Below are 23156 nucleotides of genomic sequence, written 5' to 3' on the forward strand. Positions count from 1 at the left end.
TTTTCTAACAGTACATCATAGCATTTGAATTGAATTACTGAAACTTTAACACAAACTCAGCATTTTAATATTACAGTTTTAACTACTTTATCTACTGGTGCATAGTTTTATCCAATTACACAGTATCCTGTCTTATAAAGTGATGACATGTTTTGCAACTCAGTCTGTTCGATAAATGGTGGAGCCAAATGAAGAATACTTCCCTGGAAGTTTAAAGTAATATACACATTGAAAAACTCTTAAATTAAAAGTACCTCAAAGTGTATAAATGTACTTTAAGAGTAACTCAGGGAGTACTACACATTATGTGAAAAAAGTACAGAGGAAGCTGCATGTAATCTGATAATCTGCCTCCAGTGATGTCACTCAGTGGTGAAGATGCATTGTGGGTAATGCAGACTATGGCAATCGAGCTTTTGAGTCTGTAGCACCTAAACTATGGTACACCAGATCTACTTTATGTACTTTTGTCTATTGTTTTTTTGTGGATCGGATGGTAACTTCATCTGTTATGATCTCTTTCTGTATGTTATTGCCCATCTGACTGTTCACATAAATTATACTTCCTTACTTACTTAGAAATGTGTATTCTGTGTGTATTTGTAGCAGAAACTACAACGGAAGCAGTTTTGAATAATTCTCCAGGTGTTATATGTCTTGTCACCAAACTTTACAGAGTTCAAAGATGGGTGTGGTCCGACCCGTGAGTACTGAGGACCCGTATTATAATATAGTACTGACTTCTGAGTGGCCCTGGGTCTGACTGTCAACGTGTTGATGGGTGTCACAGCTGGTGTGATCTGTTTCATCCACAGATCATCACCACAGATATTTTATTCCACTTGCAGCAGTTCTCACTCTGGTTTCTGCTGCCAACATGTCCTCTTTTCTTTCAGAGTAAACTACTTACAAGGTCATTTATTATCATTTTTAAGCAAGGGTTTAAAAAACAAAATGATGAATGAGTCTTTGAGTCCTGCTACATCTCTTTTAGACAATGGAGGATGAGTTCAGGAGTCTCGAGGCCCGGGGAATGAAGCTGCTCTGTAGTCTGTTAGTCCTGCAGCTGTACTTCTGATGGCAGCAGGGTGAACAGACTGTGGCTGGGATGGGTGTTGTCTTTTGGGCTCTGTGCAGACATCTCACTTCACTGATATCACTGAGGCTCTGTAGATGGTGCCAGTGATGTTCATAGAGTGAAATTGCCAATCCGATCACTCTGGGGTCTGCTTGTGAGGAAATCCAACATCCAGTTGCAGATTGACACCCAGGGTGTTTTCCAAAATGTTTTTCTCAAAATTACCTCTGCCAAGTTCCAATACAACTGTTGCAGAAAAAAATGCAGAAAGCACTTTAAACTTGATTGACAGGGGGAATAGTTTGCTGAGATTGTTTATCTCCTATAACAAACACTGCCCTCTGGCTGAATTTTAGAGAGGGAAAAAAAAGTCATCACTAGTGGAGGAAATGTGACCAAAGGGAGGGGCTCTTCCTGTCAACCTTTGTTCTGACATGTTGAGAGAGCAAGTTTCATACTTTCACTTACTTTTGCAGTTGGGTATTAACTCCAGCAGTTGAGTTGAGCTTATAACATCTCCAGTGACGCCAAAAACCATGGTAAGAAATAATTTGAGAGTTATTATGCAAACGTTTAGGTATGATTGGTATGTCCCAATTAGCAGCATTGATTGATTTTATTGCTTTTATTAAGTACCAAATACTAAATCATTACTTTCATTTCCTTTTGTTTTAATGTTGCAAATTGCAGAGCTTCTCATGAGTTCATTAACACAGTTATGTTTACTGACCAGTGATGAACAAATACATTTTTGTCTGAATGTGTAAATGTAAAATGTCATATAAATGATCATTTTCTGTATCTATACAGAATATTTCCATGACCACACTTGAGACAGTTCTCACAGAGAATTTCCAATCCTCTGCTGACATTTCCTCTTTTCATTTCTTTTTTTTTTCTAGAGTTTAAATTATTCTGAGAGCGCACAAGGTAAGCAAACATCATCTGGAAAGATTGGTAGATACATTTCTCTAAGAAATATGGATTATGGAGGATTCTGGAGAAACAGATTAAATTTCACAGTAATGAACTTCTTGTTAATTTATAACTTTAGTGACCAAAAGTAAAACAAAGTGCTGCCCAATGATGAGCTCACTGGAGGTAAACAAAGAAACCCAAATTTAGGTTTTTACTAAAAAAAAGTGTGCTGCTGTTTAAATACCTTCTATGTTCTTATAACAATTGTGATTTTACATGTTTTTATGTTACTTTGATGGATTTTTCAAAGAAAAAATAATTTGCCTATCAAAGCCATTACTAACAAAGTTTCCCTTTTCTTTCTTTCAGTCGGGAAGTGTGAATGTAAGTGAATTACTTTGAATAACTTTTTGGATTTGATTGTCATTTTTATTGCATTACATTGATTTTTTACTGTAGATAATATTATATTTGGGGACTTACATGTAAGTGTTCAAAAAAGTCATGTTCGCACTTTATTTTACAGTACATTAATAAGATGTAACAGGCCGTACTTTGCATCAAATTAGACAAAAACAATATGCTAATAAGATGTAACAAGCCGCACTTGTTGGCCTTTATAATAGGCTATTCGGACAAAACACACAGAGTTCAGAGGAAAATACATTTGTTTGAGCTTTAGTTAACATAGTTTCACTTTCTTATAGTCATTTATAGATCAGACGCTCTACTCCCATAGTTAAGACATCAGACCATTTAAAGCCATGTCACTGTCCAACCCCAGTAACATTAGACCAGCTTTTGAAGCTGCCAGGACATTGCATCTTTATTTCTCACTGTTAGTCCCTTATTACAGTCTTATTAGACTTACTTAGAGGATAATTTGTGGCACATTACAACAGAACAGCACTGTCAAAATGAAGTGTCCCTTCTCACTGTTAGACACTTATTAGACTTTCGTAGAGGGTCGCTTTTGTGACCCTTGTGGACGGCCTCCAGTGCTCCAGAGCCCTGCCAGCACAGGGCTAAAGGGCGCTGTGCGGCTCACGATACGTCACTGTGGCCCTCTCTTCACACAGCTGTTCGTAGCCGAGCTCCAGCTCAAACACACGCTGCTCGTGAGGAACTGATGGTCGCTCTCTGGAAGTCCTTCTCTGGAGGTTTGCTGAGCTATCGAAGCTTCCAGAAAAACGTCATCTCCTAAATTTAGGAACAGATGTCAGTCAAATAACTGAACTGCTCAGTTACATTAACTGAACAGCTTACCAGTGTAGCATCCCCAGCTGAATGATGACAGACTCCCTAACTGATGGTCTAAAGTGTTTATTGCAGGAACCTTGTACACTTGACCACACAAGAGCTATGAAAAAAGTATTTAAAAAAATAAAGGTAACCATCTTCCTTCATGCCCTTTTTGCATCATAAATTCACTCCAAATAAAATTATGTATTTTTGTATTTAGCTGCTTCAATCACTGTTACATTCACAGAAAAATCACATTTTAATCTGCTTTAACTTAAATGAAAACCTCTATTAGAGAGCTATAATACAAACCACACAAAATGCGTTTCTTAATAAACAGAGAAATGAAATGACCAGCCTCATCTCTGTTCTTCTGACCCAACAGGATAGCTGAGCTAATGCTAATTAGCGTTCCCGCTAGCTCAAACAAGCTATATCAAACTGTACACAACCATAAAAGTTACCGCAATCTGAACTAAACATTAAACATATTATGAAACGATATAACAACAAACCTTGTGCCCTTCATCAGCCAGGTGCTAAGTAAACAAAATGATTGTTTTCATCAATTTCAGCAAACACCGTGCAGGTACACTTCCAACACGCAGACACTGGCTGTGTCTCAATTCAGGGGCTGCAGCCCACGAAGGGCGCATTTGAAGGCCAATTACGTCACAACGCTGCACGAAGGCTGTCCCAATTGGAAGGCTCTTTCAAATGCAGCCCACAAATGCAGCCTGCCCTTCCCTCTTTTCGGAGGACGCACCGCTGCTATCCTTCGCGGCCTCCCATATCCCAAGATCCTTTGCGCACCGCTGCTCAGTCCCGAAACAGAAGAGGAAGCAAGAGAAAATGGCGACATAAAGTGGCGCAGACTTGACATTCAAATTTAAGTATTGGGTTTATACTCGGTTTTTAGTCATTTGAATATCCAAATCCAGATATGGTAAACTTCAAGGGACTATAAAACCTCCAAATTTTAACTTTCAGTTCAAATACGTGACGCTGGTAATGCTATGGTAAATATAGTTGTTATTCACCAATGGGTTAATGTTTATTTTGTAATGTTGGTAATTCAATTTAGATTTGACACATTGTACACACACAAATAAATGTACACGTTTGATAGATCGAACCAAAATAGACTTTAATGCATCTCTTCATTCATAATCATGACGTAAGGGTAAGGGCGGGAACATCTGGTGGCCAACCAGGAAATGCTCCGACAGCTAGACCGTCCCGTTTAACAACGGTGGACGAGGCCTTCAAGGTCTCTCCGAAGGACCGCGGCAAAGGCCGCGTCCTTGAAGGCTGCAGCCCCTGAATTGAGACACAGCCAGTATCCACAATAACACCGGATGTTTTCTGTTCACAGCGAGACGCTTTCAAAATAAAAGTCCCACATTTAGCATCTAATATACAGGTAATTAATGAAATAATAACTAGGCTGCAAATAATATCAGTAAACTAAATGGAAACAACATTTTCTAAGAAACAAGTGTGTTTTGTCCGACTATTATAAAGGCCATGCCCAATATAATATGGCAGTACATTCGTCTAATTAAGCTATAGGCCGATGTTGGTAGCATTAAATGCATAATTTCGTAATGAGGGTAGAATAGCGTCTAACTAGCATATTTTGGATCTGATATGGCATTGTGTGTGATTTCTAATTCGACTAAGATCTTGTAAAATGGTGTCTAATAGTGTATTAGGATCTCCGATTTGGTTTGTAATCACTGTATATTTTGGTATAATAGTGTCTAAGTATAGTAGCCTATATTCTAAGTAATAAGACTTTATATGCGGTTTCTGATTACAGCGTAATTTGGGTAGGCTATATGGTGTCTAATTACAGTATAGCTTTTCTTGTTTATTGTCTAATTAACATTACATTATTTCTAGCTGTCTAATTTGATCTAAAGTACAGCTTGTTACGTCTTACTAGCGTATAGTTTTTGTCTAATATCTTATTAATGTTCTGTAAAATGAAGTGCGACCAAATCTTTATTTAAAATTTTTAAGTATAATTATCCATTTTTAATTCTCTGTATGAAGAATTGCACACTATAATGTCTCAGTATGTGCTTTGCATAATTTATTTCTCTATATAAGCATGTGCACTGCAGTATGCATGTGAATATCAACTGTAAACAGTACTGCAGTAATGTCAAAGTGACATGTTTACAATTTGAATCTGAATGAAATAATGAAAAATAGCTGCTAAACTGATGGTGGCCACTATCACTTATTTACAGATGTTGTGTTGTTACTTTGGCCAGGTCATCATCAAAAAAGAGAACAACAATCATGATTTTGTCCATGCTGAGATTAGTCACTTCATCAACTTTTATTGAAAACGTTGCTTTTTTGTAGCATTTCAGAGAGACGTTGTCTAAACTCTGGGGCAGTTCCACATGTGTTTAAATAGCCGTCATGCCGATTTGAAACAGACAGTTTTGTCTTCAGATAGCTTTTCACACAGATCGACCAGTGGCTGAGAAATTGTTACTGACAAATCATGTTCAGCTACACACATGTATTCATTGAAAGCGCAGTGACAGTCGTAGTCGTCGTGTCCGGTAACGTACTCATATGACAGAGAGCACAGACTGAAACTTTGTGAGTGGCATCCAATTCATGACGAGTGAGCACTTTCCTCTGCTGCCGTACGGTAGCTTCTTTGAACACGTGCTGCAGACGCACCCAAGCGTCCAAGCGTTGATGCCACGAATTGTGGCATCAAGTGCTGATTGGCTTCCCATCTCCACCATTTTCCTCTATGCCCAGCGCCAACTGTTCTTAAAGGATAACTACCGTTTTTTACAAAATTTGGTTAGCTTTCGTCCATGGTCCAGTCCAAGCTATTTGTTTTTATTAAATTTAGAGACTTGTTGTAATGCCACCATCAGGACAATTGTCTTGTGACAACATGTCTTGTGTTTCATGTTGAGGACATCTGACATTTTGATCTGTCATCGTCATCATCATCATCATCATCATCATCCTTGCTGGGTCTTGAACCCACAACCTCTGACACCAAGCACCAGCTCCTAACTCACTGAGCTAATTGGCTGGCTTCGAATATGGTCAAAATGTCAGAAATTCTGTTACTTGATAATACATAAATTGCATCTTGACAGCACGGAGATGTTGGTGATTTGTTTTTAACTTAAAGTGTTTTGCTTCATAAGAGAAAATGTGATGTTTAAAAATGCCACTCTTCCATTGACTCCAGTTGTTCCCATGAGAGCAGAATCAAAATGTTCTCAAAATTCAGTTTTTGAGATAAAATTCTGATATTTGCCAAACTCCATCAACCATGACTGCAAAATATTCTCAATTTTTTTCAGAAAGATTGAAAATGTATTTAGCAAGAATTTGATAGTATATGTTTACAGTACTGTTTACAGTCAAACATTTTCATGCACTGTAGGCTTAATTTTTGATAAATCAAAAATCCTCCGTTTTGTGGAGGACGGTCTGAAGATGCTCTCTAGCAAGTTTGGTGACAATTGAGCAAAAATTGTGGGAGGAGATAGGTTTTATAAGTTTTACAGGTTTTGAAAAAAACTGAGTGATTGACTTCATAATTTGTAATGAGTTTAAGTGGACTAAAGTTTCAGCAGTATTGGGGCTACAGTTTGGTGAAAGTGCCCCCCCAGGAGGAATATTGACATGTCCTTGGAATTAAGTAAATCTGGCATCGTCTTTCCGCTATGTCCCTATTGGGGTCACGGGGTGTTGTGGGGCTACTGAGGCCAAATGCAGCTCTCACAGGGCCTGCTCTCACCTGCTCTACCCACTGAGGTACAGCCGCCCCAGAAAGAATTCCTAGGAATACAATAGTGTCCTGGCAGCAGCAACTTCCTCCAGGCAGAAGTTAATGGTTTTTGGAAAAGGATTTAAGTCAATGGAGAGAGATACGTATCTCTCTCCATAAAAGTCCATAAATACTTAATGTTTCTCTACATATTGGTGACACATTTTGTAACAAAATCCTTAAACATATAAAAATCTTTTTCTCAAAATGTTACTTTCAAAATATTATTTGCCATTTTGTCATTTTTGTAATAGTTCATCTGAGCCTAGAAGTATTAATACAATAACAATACCCTTTTTCTCTCAGCTGGTGACATTGCACTCTAGTCAGCTTTGACATTAAATGATGTGTCACTTTGTTTGCAGTGAAAGCAGAGGTGAAAGGAGGTGCAGAAATATCTGCTAGTGTATCCGGGCTACTAGACGTGATTGATACCATTGACCGGCCTGGTAAAGCTTTCTGTACTGGAGCCTTTGCAGATGCCGACGCATATGCAGATGCATATGAGGATAAACCTATGAAGCGTATTCCCAAGGCAGGAGTATACGCTGCTGCAGGAGTGGGCCTTGCTCGTGCTCAATGGAGTATCTATGAGGCTTCGGCCAAAGGCCCCAATGTCCGTGCAGCTGCTACAGCCTCTTTGACTTCAGGTGCCAGTGCCTTCCTCAAAGCAGAACTGGCCAGTGCTTCGGCCTCTGCTGGTCCAGTGAAAGCTACAGTTGGCCTGTCCGCAGAAACCGGCGCCAGCATCAGTCCATTACATGTAGAGGCAAAGTTTCTCGGCACAGGCTTCTCCTTTGGTAAAAAAATGGGCATTTCTTTGTTTGGGAGTTCGTTTGAAATTAATCTTTTGTAAACTGCATGTCTGTGCCAAATACAGCTGTTTATCTGCACTGCAGATTATCCATTGGAAAGTGATAAGTGATCTTTCAGTGTCTGCTGCTTTTAAAGTGAACATAGTACAAACATGATTGTACAGAGGCCACCATTGTCTTGATTGTTTCATTTCCTGTCATGAACTTCCTGTTCCTCCCACTGGCTTCCACTCGACTTCATCCTGTTTTGCTGACATTAAACTTGTAAACTCTTTAGTAACGTTTACTTTCTGTTGTCTGATTTTCTTTAACATAACATCCTGCAGCTTGCAGCAGACGAATAAGATGCACCGTTGATATACGCCTGAGCACAGCTAATCCAAGGCAGTAGAGAAGAATGACGTTCAAAATTTACTAAAGACGTTTTAAAGTGAATGTTGATGATTTTGCAGACTTAGTTTGTATAGTTTCACATGAAGGTTTGACTCAGGTCTGGCCTACACCAGCTATAAAGTCTATAAAAAATTATCTTTGTTTCAAAGTAGGTGATTCTTTTTACTATTAATTAATTCATTTATTTATTTTTACTAATAATTCTTTATTTCAAATGCACATTCAAGGCCACCTGAGCCTGAAGCCTGATCAGCAACCAGAAATCCAAACAGATTGATTTTGTGACATAAATTACAGCTTCTGTTTGAAGTTTTAACCTGCAAAGACAAGAGATGATCAGGGTAAACAAACAGCTGACAATATTTGCTGGTCCTTTTCAAATCATGCACGTTATTTAAACTTTTTCAGGTATGGTTTTACAGGTTTTTACGTTTTAGTAACAGAAATTACTCAAATGAAAACCGGAATAGGAATCATGGTAACACTTTCTCTGTCTCTAATGCATTCTAACACATTATGAACATACTTATAATGTGTTTATAAGCTGCCTATAGCACAGTAAATATACTCTTTAATGCATAAAAACATACTGAAAATTCAGCTGTCAACGATTAGACTGCACAACATTTCTCGATGCATCGCGATGCAACTCAGCGTATGGTATCCTCGATGATCTTTATTACTGCACATGGCGACTTTTTCAAAAACCAAATATTTTAATATGATATCTTTGCTTCAAGTATGAGTTTTGGCTACTTTTTATAACACTACACACAAACAGAAACAGAAACACACAAAGATACACACACACACACACAAACACAGAGACACACACACACACACACACACATATTAAAAGCTTTTTGATTGGTGATTGGCTATCTTTTTTTCTAGTATGAGTTTTGGGTACTTTTTAACAACACTGCACCAACACACACACACACACACACACACTTATAATAAAGGCTACATCTTCACTGAAGTTCATACTTTCACTTTACGGTTTACAAAGTAGGAAATCCTCTCCACTGTGTGCGGAAATAACTTCAGTTACGCCCGATGATGAAACTGATCAAAATCAGTTTGTGGTTACTTTCACTTACTCCAACAGACGTTAACTTTGAAACAAGCATCCTGCACTAAAACCACCGATATCAGCAGCCGGCAGCAGACACACCTGCCACCAATGTAACATACTTTCACTTTCTTCTGCCGTCTGGTATTTATGCACCCCAGTGTATCACTCCAGCAAGACACCACAAGAAAATCAAAGATATACACTTAAACTTAAATATGACATCTGCTCCTCTAAGGTCAGAGGTCAACTTTAACTTGTTTAATGTGATTTTTTTTGGTTTTTGTTTTTGAGCTTCTTTTTCGTCTGTCACAATTTAGAGAGTCATGACTGTCCTGTCTTTATTCAAGTATGAGTTTTGGGTACTTTTTACAACACTGCGCACACACACACACACACACACACAGTGAGTGAGAGAGAGAGAGAGAGAGAGAGAGAGAGAGACTTATAGTAAAGGCTACATCTTCCCTGAAGTTCATACTTTCACTTTACTGTTTACAAAGTAGAAAATCCCCAACTGTGTGCGGAAATAACTTCAGTTACGCCCGATGATAAAACTGATCATTATCAGTTTGTGGTTAACGGTTTGTAGACAACTTGTGCAGCTGCACATGGTGACATGAAAATCACAACAGACAGCCAAGTATCAACAAATCATACTGGAGCTTTTATTTTATGTGAATTTAAATAAACTGAAAACAAGACAGGTTTTAACTTTAATCATGTTGTTAATCCGTTAACTTCCATCATGCACCAGGTCAAATTTTCTTTTTTACTTTGGTTTATGACCAAATATCTGCTGAACTAAAGACATTTCAATCTGCTGATCAGCAAATGTTAGCATGCTAACATGCTAAACTAAGAGGGCATAAAAATATCAGCATGTCAGTGTGTTACTGCAGCCACTGAACTAAGTACTGGAAGCAGCAAGTGTGTACTTTTGTCACACGTATTGTACTTTGCTCAGGTTTCTCTGAGTCTTTTCAAAACTCTCTCACATGGACTTCAGAGGTGGCCGTGGGTGCTCTTGTGGTGAGGGAGCTTCATCTTTGTCTGCCGCAGCCAAGCTCAAATAAAACTGTTCAAAAATATGCAGAAAGCACTTTGAACTCGACCGACTGTGAATGTTTATCTCCTGTGACGAACACAGCGTCTGGCCTGTAGTATTTTAGAAAATAAAAAATAATCTGCTGACTGTAAAGATTTGCTTCAAAGAAATGAATAACAGGAACCTCCATAGAAATGTATTCAATGTAAATGTGGTGGAGTCAAAAGTACAATATTTGTCTTTCAAATGTAGTTGAGTAAAGTACTTGAGTAAATGTACTTCGTTACTGTCCCCAACATCAACATCAACATCAAGTGAAAAAGACTCAGATTTTTGTTCAACAGACGAACACACCAACAAACTCACTGATTGTTGTAACTCACTATACAGATATTCTTTTGAGCATTTTCGGATTTGGCTTTTAAAAAGTTACCTGACTTTTACCTTTCTAGGCAATAAACCTCTAACTTTTTGGCCCCTTCCTCTGAGGCTGTTCATACTTTCACTTTCTTCTCCCGTCAGGTATTTATACACCCCAGTGTGTGTTCACCCCAACAGCTGAGCTCAGTGCACGCAGCACACAACATCTCCTGTTAACAAAGGAACCTCATTCAGGTAAGAAATCCATCATGTGAGCTTTATTATGTCAACTGAAAGTATTCATGCTTTATGGCTTTCCAAATGCATTATGAAATATAATTTTCTATAGATGTGTACAGAATATGTTCATTACCACAGTTAGTTTTATTCCACGTGAGGTCGTTCTCACAGAGAAACTCTGGTTCTTATCTGCTGCTGACATTTCCTCTTTTTCTTTCACAGTAAACTTCTTGTCCTGAAGATGTCAGGTGAGCAAACATCATCTTCAAGAATAAATTCACTGTAAATTATTAGCATATTGAGGAGACGGATTGCCTGCTAATTAAATCTATAACTTCATTGACTGAAAGTGAGCCAAAGAGCTGGGATATTCTCTACAAACGAATAGTGTCAAACCTAAAGAAAACACTCTCTACTCTCTGTAACATCATGAAGGATTAATCACCCATATATCAATGGATGCAAAATACATCTGTGATTCAAATTTTGGTATAGTGTATAATTATAAATGGTCAAAAATGACCTGCTCCATACAGTGGTCAGAATATGAGCAGAAAATAAGGGTTAAAAAACTCCATGCTTAGCTAAAGCTGTACAGGTAAATCATATCAATTATTCACCTTTGCATTATTTTCTGTTCACAATAATTGTTAAATAAATAAGTAAATCACTTTTACAGAAGGACCAGTACTGAAAATATTGGGTGGTGGTGGAACCAGAGCTGATGGAAGCACTGGTAAGTGAAAAAGTCCCACTGAATAGTTTTGTGTGCAATGTGTATCGTGATACCTGCTTCTTCTTGTAGTCTGATATTACCTTGTATAATTTATCTTGTTCCAATGGTAAATTGATATTGCCTTTGTTAACAACAACTTACCCTCGTATATGGTTTTAGTTATAATGATTAAGACAATGCTTTAAAGTAACAGACTTCAAAAGTAATAAAACAAACACTGACTGTCCAACTTACTGAAAGAAATTCTGAAAATACATTAAAAAAAACAAGTAGAAGTAAAATTGCAAGTGCAGTTAGTCTTTACTTTGAGTGTTTCAGTGAGTATGTTTAGTGATCAGTAAAACAACCGCGGCCCATCATGTTGATAGAGCCATAAATTAAATGTGTAAGGGTTATAACTGCATACAGTATCTAGTTCTATAAATACTAAATACAAAACTGTCCATACACGGAGAATCAGGGCCCCCAAAGCGTATCCTGCTCAGGGCGCCCAGATGTCCGAGGCCGGCCGTGGTTTCTAGCACAGCGTCACAGTGATTTGATCACATTATGATTATATTCTTGAAATCTCTACACAACACAAAACTTTTTTCCACTGGTCCTGTTTTTCTTTAGCATTTGAGTTTGAATGTAATGTCTCTGTTTGACATCTGTGACGGGCCTGATAGCTTTTGTTACTTTGATGGATTTTAAAGCAAAATTTTTACCTAAATATGTTTTTTTTTCTCTGTCTTTCTTTCAGAGCCTATCAATCTATGTAAGTAAATTACTAAATACTTTTTTAAAAGACTGAAGTTGAAGCTGCAATTTTATGATTTGGGAAAAAGGCAATGAGATACCAAGTCAAAACATTTACCTGAAATTTATTATAAAAACAAATTAAAATAGTAATATATGAGAACAAAGTACACAGGTGAACATAAGGGATAACTGAACCTCTATTTTAGTTTATTTTTCATCAACAAGACAAAACTGACATCAGTACTTCAGGCAGGCAAACATCATCATCATGAGGACTTCTGAGACAGATTACTTTTACTAAACTTGTTGTAAATTTATATTTTCAGTGACTGAACGTTAAACAGAGAGCTGACAGATCTCAGTGCAGGAAAACAAAAAAATTCCCAAACTTCTTTGTGTTGAGTGTTGAAGTATCTTCACGTTATACAATCCATGAGTGTTTGTTCACATGTGTAACAAAGACAAAATGTCAGTTCTGTTAATCTGTTATTATAACATTTAAGTAATTGTGAATTTGACATGTTTCATGTGACTTTTATGGTTTTTAAAAGAAAAACAACAAACTTCTAAATAAGCAAATAACAGAGTTTCCCTTTTTTTCTTTCAAACAGACAAAATGGGTAAGTAAATTCCTTTTGAAATGATTTTGTCCGGCTTGATCAGCCCTGAGACTGTCACCCTAACCAAAGAAATTTGATTGAATACAGTATATGATGCTCTTCAGTGGACTGATATCTCTGTATTTCTGTCAAATTGTTGAATATGTAACAATCTCAAAATATGACTTTCTTTCCAAGGTTATTCTCTTGTGCAGCTTTTTCCCCACCAAAATATCACGACATCCTTGAAATCTCCCGATCACAAAACCTTTTTCACTGGTGATGTCGCTCTCTTTGAGTTGAAATGTAATGTCTCTGTTGCAGCCCTGGGACAAGGCCTGGCAGAAGACCTGGGACAAGTCATTAAAAGACTGCCTGAAGATGAGGCCAAAGTTTCGACTGATGTGGATCATTATCATGAGGAAGATGGAGTGTTTGCTCTTGACGCCAAAGGTCCTAACGCCAGTGCAGAAGCTGGATACTCTGGGAAGTCTCTCAGTGCCAAAGCCTTTGCCAAAGCAGAACTGGGCAGTGTTGCAGGTTCAATTGGCCCGGTGACAAGCACCCTCGGTCTGTCTGCAGATACCGGCGCCAGCATCAGTCCAACACAACTAGAGGCAAAGGTGCTCGGAACAGGCGTCTCCTTCGGTCGTGAAATGGGCATTTCTTTGTTTGGCACTGGATTTAAAATTAAATTGTGGTAAACTGTGGCTTTGTGCCAAACACAGGTCTTTGTACTTTTGTTTTCAGCAATGACACAATGTAAGAATTTCACATTCTTGACTGAAATCTGTTTTTGTGACAATGTATGTCTTCAATGCAGATAATAAATTTGAAATAGAAAAGAGATTTTTCCGTGTCTACTGTTTTCAGATAACAGGGTGAATGTAATTTTTTTTTGTTTGTTTCAGCATTTTCTAATTGAATTTTCAATTTCTCTATCTGAATGAGACTAAAACTACCATTTGTTGGAAAACCAAGTTTTTCCCAAAATGCCAAATGTGCACATGTACAGTCTCCATACTTGTCACACATAATCTTTGCACAGCCTTCATATTCAATTTTAAACCCCTTAAGTTTAATTAGATTTTTTCCCATATTGAGCAATTTTGAATGACAGAATTATCAAAGAGCCAGAGATCTTTTGACCCGATTAATGTGTCCAACATCATTAGTAAGCTCGTCAGCCCCTCAGTGGGTTACACACTAGGCCTATCCTATCAAATATTATGTCATCACATTTTAAATTCTTGATCCCTCAGGATGCCGTGTCGATGAATCCCTGATACACGTCTAATTCAGGTGCCACTTCTCATCCCCGCTGGTCAATTAACGATCCTCCCGTGGGGAGAGGTTTTTGGCTCCAGGACCCAGTCCTCGGCTGGGCAGTTAACCTGTCAAGAGTGTATCTCAGGGACTCCTCGAGTCAGACATCCCGGACGAGCCCCAAAAATTGTTGTGGCAACTGAAAATCAGTTGTTTGTCTAGTGCCGATGAGAGTTGGTCAAAACACCAAGTTTGACACAATATTTATTTTCTAGAAGATTTTTATTTCTTGCAGCAAGAGTCACACATCAGCAGTGCATAGATGATGACTGAAGTGAGGCAGTCTCTCCTCATCCTTTATAATAACAGAAACCAATACACACTATTGTAGCACAGTCACAAGATTACATATGATCTCACTCAAAACACTATTCCAATCATCTCCACGTCCGCCTCATGAAACACATAAAACTACCTATACACTTCAACTACTGTTGTGTGTCATACATTAACCTAAGGTCAAAACACTTATACACAGAAGAGGCTTCACCAACCCCCTTCAGGATGAACTCCTTAACTAAGTTCCTTGTGTTAATTTTCATGGCACATTATACCATACACTATACATCCATTCATACTCACATAACTGTCATATGACAGAGCTCATGTCTGAAGCCAACAGACATAAGATTTCACTTTACATGTATAATGATGTAACATCTACGATTGTTAAGAACAACATATCAAAATAATTAAGGACATTAGAGAATGTCCCTCACAATCTGAAGTTGTACTTCAACTTTGCTACAGTTCTCCTGCAGCCGTGTGTGGCATTGAAGGCTTTATAATAAACCTGCAGGCTTATTGTAAAGTCTTCAGTTTCCTCGTAAGTTTTTGTTTTCACTTACTCACTCCAACAGAAATTAACTTGTTAATAAATATCCTAATCAATAAAACTATACAATATCAGCTGCCATCAATGTAACCGGACCTCCTAAGTGGTCGGACTTGACAAAGAACGTCAGTGACTGAGAGTGAGACAAAGAGCTGACAGATCTCACTGGAGGAAAACAAACTGACCAAACTTAGATGTTTGTATGTGTGGCAGGGGATAAAATGAACACCTGCCACCTGTCAGATAGAGGGTAAATGTTGTTTGTGTGTGCGAGTAAAAACTTTCAGTCGTGTTGCTGTTTTACTTACATTAATATTGTTGTTTTTAAAAATTAGTTCTTTAGTTATGAATAGTCAGAGATTAAAGTGACATGATGACCTGTTTTTATATGATCAGTGACTCAGTGTTTACAATTATAAAGATTTCCATATATACAGAAGTGGAAGGTGAGAAAATGTGACCTCACTCTCTTTCAGTTCAGTCAAAGATATCAGCCTCGTGGTGGAGCTCCAGGTTTGTTGTCTTCAGGTGGTGACTGGCAGAAGAAATCAGACAAAAAGTTGACAGTTTCAAAGTGACTTCAGTCAAGTTAATGTACATGAAAGTTTATAGACTGTAGTATTTGTATCCCACACCATCGTCGACTCAACTAAAGCCTTTACAGTTAGGCCTTTGGGAAGCTTTACAATAAACCTGCAGGCTTATGGTAAAGCCTTCAGTTTCCTGTAAGTCTTTACTTTCACTCACTCACTCCAACAGAAATTAACTTTGAAACAAACATCCTATTCAATTAAACCACATGACATCAGCAGCTGCCATCAATGTAACTGGACCTCCTTAGTGGTCAGACTTGGCATACTTTCACTTTCTTCTCCCGTCTGGTATTTATACACCCCAGTGTATTCACCCCAGCAGCTGAGCTCAGTGAACGCAGCACACAACATCTCCTGTTAACAAAGGAACCTCATTCAGGTAAGAAATCCATCATGTGAGCTTTATTATGTCAACTGAATGTATACATGCTGGTTTGACTGGTATCTTAAAATATGTACCAAATAGTGCAGTATGTATTAGGTATTGTTTTTTTGTAACTGACTCAACTGACTTTCTATAGATGTGTACAGAATATGTTCATTACCACAGTTAGTTTTATTCCACGTGAGGTCGTTCTCACAGAGAAACTCTGGTTCTTATCTGCTGCTGACATTTCCTCTTTTTCTTTCACAGTAAACTTCTTGTCCTGAAGATGTCAGGTAAGCAAACATCATCCAGAGACATCAGTGCATACTTTCCTTTAGGAAAAATGGTGTTTTGATGAGACAGATTACCTTCTAATAGACTTCATTTATGGCTTCAGTGGATCAAAGTGTCACTATGAGCTGCCAGATCTCACTGGAGGGAAACTCCACATGCCCAAACTTCTAAAAAAACTAGAATGAAAAACAGTAAAGAAGATGGTACAGACGCCCTAAAGAGTCATGAGTCTAACATATTATTTACTCTGTTTTCCAGTGATACATTTTATTTGTTTTCTTGGAGTTATTTATGTCATAATCATTACTTACAGAGGTTGTTTTCCCAGAATAACATGATTAATCATGAGAAAACAACTACATAAGATTCATAAGAGTGGACCATGACATACACACTGCTCTGGGTTTTGTGAGTTTCAAAGCAAACCACAGAAACTTTTTGCCATGAATAAAAGTTACTGGAGGAAACAAATAAAATGTAACTTGTTATCACAATGTGTTCGACCAGTGAGCGTTTAGGGTTTCAGATGTTATGTGTTCTGTGGACTGATATCTGTTTTTAACTGGCGTGACACTTACAAAAGTAAAGACTGTACTTTGACATCATGGATGAAGCACTATTAGCATTTAAACAAACAAACAAACAGAATATGAATTACAAATTATGTTTGTTCAATGACACTCTTGAAAGATCTTTTTTCAAAGTATTATGATTTTTCACTGGCTCCTTGTTCTCTGGTCGTCTTTGTGACTAAATGAAGTGTTTCTCTGTTCAAAGCTGAAGCAGCTCGAAGTGTCGGAAGAGACGTGTGTGTCAGTGACCCCGAATTCATAAAGACAATGAAAAACATTAAGCGGCCTCCTAAAACCATCACTGCTGGCGGCTACGCAGGTGCCGATGCATTTGATGATCTATCTAAGGATGCAAAGGCGGGAGCATACGCTGCTGCAGGAGTGGGTTATTCACGTGCTGAGTGGAGCGTTTTTGATGCAGAGGCCAAGGGGCCCAACGCCAGCGCAGGAGCCGGACTCTCTTTGGGGTCGGGTGCTCGAGCCATGGCCACAGCAGAAGTGGCGAGTGCTTCAGCCAGTGCTGGTCCACTGAAAGCTAAAGTCGGACTGGCAGCAGATACCGGCGTCGGCGTCGGTCCAAGAGGTGTAGAGGCAAAGGTGCTGGGAACAGGCTTCACCATCGGTCCGACTACGAGCATTTCTCTGTTTGGGAGTGAACTTTCATTTAAGTTGTGGTAAAACTCTTCAGAATTTGTACTTAAAACTACTTCTGTCGCTGCAGATAAAACACGTTGATAAACTTGATGAGTGATTTTCTGATTGTTACTGTCTGTATTGTCAACTGCTTTTATATAACAAAGAAAATTACCAGTTTTCATCATACTGAAAATAAAATGCACAAATGAGATCATTTCCTGTTTCCTTCATTTCCTTCCAACAACTTCCTGTTCCTCCTGCTGGATCCACTCACCTTTATCATTGTTTGCAGACATTTAACAAAACACTCAAGCGTCGTTCACTTCTTATTGTCTTATTTATCTTTTTAACAAAACATCCTGCAGCTAACAGTTAAAGACTAAGATGTAGAGATAAATGTACCTGTGAGCACAGCTGATCCCAGAAGCAGTGAATGTTTACAGGATGAACTCAAGTCTTCAGTTCAGATTTGGCTCAGGTCCAGCCTCCACCAGCTGCTAATATCAGATACTTTGAGACTTTTACTCAAGTCACATAAGTCCTATTGGTATGAGTGACTTTCACTTTTCCAGAAGTAATATTTTAATATGATATCTTTACTTCAAGTATGAGTTTTGGGTACTTTTTATAACACACACACGCAGAGAGAGAGAGACTTATAGTAAAGGCTACAACTTCAGTTCATACTTTCACTTTACTGTTTACAAAGTAGGAAATCCTGTCCACTGTGTGCAGAAATAACTTAAGTTACGCCCGATGATGAAACTGATCAATATCAATTTGTGGTTAACGGTTTGTAGACAACTTGTGCAGCTGCACATGGTGACATGAAAATCACAACAGACAGCCAATTATCAACAAATCATATTGGAGCTTTTATTTTATGTGAATTTAAATAAACTGAAAACAAGACAGGTTTTAACGTTAATCACTTTGTTAATCCGTTAACTTCCATCATGCACCAGGTCAGGTTTTCTTTTTTACTTTGGTTTATGACCAAATATCTGCTGAACTAAAGACATTTCAATCTGCTGATCAGCAAATGTTAGCATGCTAACATGCTAAACTAAGAGGGCATAAAAATATCAGCGTGTCAGTGTGTTACTGCAGCCACTGAACTAAGTACAGGAAGCAGCAAGTGTGTACTTTTGTCACAAGTATTGTACTTTGCTAGAGCTCAAGTCACATGCAGTTATGGACTGGTTATAGTGGGACAAACATGCTGAGTGTACTGGTTACATGCTTTCTCAGGTTTCTCTGAGTCTTTTCAAAACTCTCTCACATGGACTTCAGAGGTGGCCATGGGTGCTCTTGTGGTGAGGGAGCTTCATCTTTGTCTGCCGCAGCCAAGCTCAAATAAAACTGTTCAAAAATATGCAGAAAGCACTTTGAACTCGACCGACTGTGAATGTTTATCTCCTGTGACGAACACAGCGTCTGGCCTGTAGTATTTTAGAAAATAAAAAATAATCTGCTGACTGCAAAGATTTGCTTCAAAGTAATGAATAACAGGAACCTCCATAGAAATGTATTCAATGTAAATGTGGTGGAGTCAAAAGTACAATATTTGTCATATTTAGTTCGAGCATTTTTGGAAACATTTGGGATAACGTCAGAACACAACTCAACACAATATATAACAATGACCGAGTCGTTTTTGAGACATTTAATGCAGAATTAATACATATTATGGCTTTAAAAAGGTACGGCAGTACATTTTACTTTTGTTTTTTCTTGATGATAAACCTCTTATTGTTTGGCTCCTAACTCTAAGGCTGTGATTCAGCTATTTTCATTAAGTGAAGTAAGAGAATCACAGTTGTCAGAATGGATCCTCTCAGGATCTTTAATATCTGGAGATTTCAGGACAATCCAGCTCAAAGCTCTTGAGATGTTTTCTTCTGTATTGTAAATCTTTTAGCGACGACACAGGAAAAGTCAGCAGTTCTCCAGAATCTTTAGGATTTATCCACCGAGGATCATGAATGTCTGTAAACGATCACATGGCAGTCCATCTAACAGTCCAGATGTTTCTGTGTGGACCAAAGAGGTGCATCGACCGACAGACCAACACTGTCGTCCACAGAGCCGCTGTCACTGGCTGAGAAATGATCATTACCCGTAACTACTGTGGCTCACTAACGCAGTATTTATGTTGGTATAGCCTACTGTAACTACAATTAAACAAATCATTAAATATCTGAAGTTGAACTTCAACTTTGCTACAGTTCTGCTGCAGCCGTGTGGCACTGAAGGCTTCACAATAAACCTGCAGGCTTATTGTAAAGCCTCAGTTTCCCGTAAGTCTTTACTTTCACTTACTCACTCCAACAGACGTTAACTTTGAAACAAGCATCCTGCACTGAAGCCACACGATATCAGCAGCCAGCAGCAGACACATCTGCCACCAATGTAACATACTTTCACTTTGTTCTGCCGTCTGGTATTTATGCACCCCAGTGTATCACTCCAGGAAGACACCACAAGAAAATCAATCAAAGATATACGCTTAAACTTAAATATGACATCTGTCCATCTCTCCTCTAAGGTCAGAGGTCAACTTTAATTTGTTTAATGTGATTTTTTTTGTTTTTTGTTTTTGAGCTTCTTTTTCATCTGTCACAATTTAGAGAGTCATGACTGTCCTGTCTTTATTCAAGTATGAGTTTTGGCTACTTTTTACAACACTGCGCACACACACACACACACACACACACACACACAAAGAGAGAGAGAGAGAGAGAGAGAGAGAGAGACTTATAGTAAAGGCTACATCTTACCTGAAGTTCATACTTTCACTTTACTGTTTACAAAGTAGGAAATCCTCTCCACTGTGTGCCAAAATAACTTCAGTTACGCCCGATGATGAAACTGATCAATATCAGTTTGTAGTTAACGGTTTGTAGACAACTTGTGCAGCTGCACATGGTGACATGAAAATCACAACAGACAGCCAAGTATCAACAAATCATATTGGAGCTTTTATTTTATGTGAATTTAAATAAACTGAAAACAAGACAGGCTTTAACTTTAATCACTTTGTTAATCCGTTAACTTCCATCATGCACCGGGTCAACTTTTCTTTTTTACTTTGGTTTATGACCAAATATCTGCTGAACTAAAGACATTTCAATCTGCTGATCAGCAAATGTCAGCATGCTAACATGCTAAACTAAGAGGGCATAAAAATATCAGCCTGTCAGTGTGTTACTGCAGCCACTGAACTAAGTACTGGTAGCAGCAAGTGTGTACTTTTGTCACAAGTATTGTACTTTGCTAGAGCTCAAGTCACATGCAGTTGTGGACTGGTTATAGTGGGACAAACATGCTGAGTGTACTGGTTACATGCTTCCTCAGGTTTCTCTGGGTCTTTTCAAAACTCTCTCACATGGACTTCAGAGGGGGCCGTGGGTGCTCTTGTGGTGAGGGAGCTTCATCTTTGTCTGCTGCAGCCAAGCTCAAATAAAACTGTTCAAAAATATGCAGAAAGCACTTTGAACTCGACTGACTGTGAATGTTTATCTCCTGTGACGAACACAGCGTCTGGCCTAGTATTTTAGAAAATAAAAAATAATCTGCTGACTGCAAAGATTTGCTTCAAAGTAATGAATAACAGGAACCTTCATAGAAATGTATTCAATGTAAATGTAGTGGAGTCAAAAGTACAATATTTGTCTTTCAAATGTAGATGAGTAAAGTACTTGAGTAAATGTACTTCATTACTGTCCCCAACATCAACATCAAGTGACAAAGACTCACAGATTTTTGTTCAACAGACGAACACACCAACAAACTCACTGATTGTTGTAACTCACTGTTCAGATATTCTTTTGAGCATTTTTGGATTTGGCTTTTAAAAAGTTACTTTTACTTTTGCTTTTTCCAGGCAATAAACCTCTAATTTTTTGCCCCTTCCTCTGAGGCTGTGGTTAAACTTTTTCCATACTTTCACTTTCTTCTCCCGTCTGGTATTTATACACCCCAGTGTGTGTTCACCCCAACAGAGCTCAGTGAACGCAGCACACAACATCTCCTGTTAACAAAGGAACCTCATTCAGGTAAGAAATCCATCATGTGAGCTTTATTATGTCAACTGAAAGTATTCATGCTTTATGGCTTTCCAAATGCATTATGAAATATAATTTTCTATAGATGTGTACAGAATATGTTCATTACCACAGTTAGTTTTATTCCACGTGAGGTCGTTCTCACAGAGAAACTCTGGTTCTTATCTGCTGCTGACATTTCCTCTTTTTCTTTCACAGTAAACTTCTTGTCCTGAAGATGTCAGGTAAGCAAACATCATCCAGAAACATCAGTGCATACTTTCCTTTAGGAAAAATGGTGTTTTGATGAGACAGATTACCTTCTAATAAACTTCATTTATGACTTCAGTGGATCAAAGTGTCACTACGAGCTGCCAGATCTCACTGGAGGGAAACTCCACATGCCCAAACTAGAATGAAAAACAGTAAAGAAGATGGTACAGACGCCCTAAATAGTCATGAGTCTAACGTATTATTTCTTCTGTTTTCCCGTGATAAATTGTATTTGTTTTCTTGGAGTTATTTATGATATAATCATTACTAACAGAGGTTGTTTTCCCAGAATAACAAGATGATTAATCATGAGAAAACAACTACATAAGATTCATAAGAGTGGACCATGACATACACACTGCTCTGGGGGCTGGGTTTAGTGAGTTTCAAAGCAAACCATAGAAACTTTTTGCCATTAATAAAGGGTACTCGAGGAAACAAATTTAATTTAACTTGTTATCACGGGAAAACGCAGGAAATAATGTGTTCGACCAATGACCGTTTAGGGTTTCAGATGTTACGTGTTCTGTGGACTGATATCTGTTTTTAACAGGAGTGGAGTTCAAGGGGCCCAGCGCCAGCACAGAAGAAGCCATGGTCAAAGCACAACTGGGGAGTGCTTCAGTCTCAGCTGGGCCTGCGAAAGCTACCGTCGGTCTGGCAGTAGACACCGGCGCCAGCATCAGTCCAACACAAGTAGAGGCAAAGCTGCTGGGAACAGGCGTCTCCATCGGTCGTGAAATGGGAATTTCTGTGCTTGGCTCTGGCTTTAAATTCAAACTGTGGTAAACTGTGTCTTTGTCACAAACACAGCTGTTGTTTGTTGTTTACCTTCTTTTCTCACAATTAAACAATGACTGTATTTGAAATCTGCTGCATTTATAACTGAAACGTTTTGTAATGACATTGTATGTTTTTCCTTGTTCAGCGTCTGCTGCTTTTATACAGACAGTGAACGTAGTAGAAAAATGTGTTTTGTTCATGCTGAAGATAAAATACACAAATAAGCGTACTGTGCTGTCCATGGCAACAACTTCCTGTTCTACCTGCTGGCTTCCTCTCAACTTTATCATGATTGTTGACGTCTGAACATTAAAAAAATGTTGACTTCTGATTCTGTATTACATTTTCTTCTGTTGAAGTATA

The 23156-nt window shown here is 38.3% G+C and overlaps 3 protein-coding genes and 2 long non-coding RNA genes across 5 annotated transcripts in view; 4 read left to right on the forward strand and 1 right to left on the reverse strand.

Moving 5' to 3' along the window:
* The window catches only part of LOC311265182 (interferon-inducible GTPase 5-like), a 202907-nt gene that overhangs the window by 175387 nt on the left and 4364 nt on the right, over positions 1-23156 (reverse strand). The gene's annotated exons all lie outside the window — the stretch shown is intronic.
* On the forward strand, positions 1557-8140 carry LOC311265187 (uncharacterized protein). Its single transcript, XM_084366580.1, has 4 exons — positions 1557-1617; positions 1981-2008; positions 2366-2380; positions 7427-8140. Exons 1-4 carry the CDS (start codon positions 1615-1617, stop codon positions 7915-7917), a joined length of 537 nt encoding a protein of 178 aa, XP_084222706.1. The 5' UTR covers positions 1557-1614; the 3' UTR covers positions 7918-8140.
* LOC311265189 (uncharacterized protein) lies at positions 10965-13913 on the forward strand. Its single transcript, XM_084366582.1, has 5 exons — positions 10965-11023; positions 11215-11240; positions 11672-11728; positions 12471-12485; positions 13393-13913. Exons 2-5 carry the CDS (start codon positions 11234-11236, stop codon positions 13770-13772), a joined length of 459 nt encoding a protein of 152 aa, XP_084222708.1. The 5' UTR covers positions 10965-11023; positions 11215-11233; the 3' UTR covers positions 13773-13913.
* LOC311265192 lies at positions 16117-17905 on the forward strand. Its single transcript, XR_014623552.1, has 3 exons — positions 16117-16201; positions 16457-16482; positions 17261-17905. It is a non-coding gene; the product is annotated as an uncharacterized lncRNA (long non-coding RNA).
* LOC311265191 lies at positions 21663-23124 on the forward strand. Its single transcript, XR_014623551.1, has 3 exons — positions 21663-21749; positions 21957-21982; positions 22564-23124. It is a non-coding gene; the product is annotated as an uncharacterized lncRNA (long non-coding RNA).

The sequence above is a fragment of the Pagrus pagrus genome, assembly GCF_965226575.1.
Source record: "Pagrus pagrus genome assembly, chromosome: 11".
NCBI classification, from domain to species: Eukaryota; Metazoa; Chordata; class Actinopteri; order Spariformes; family Sparidae; genus Pagrus; species Pagrus pagrus.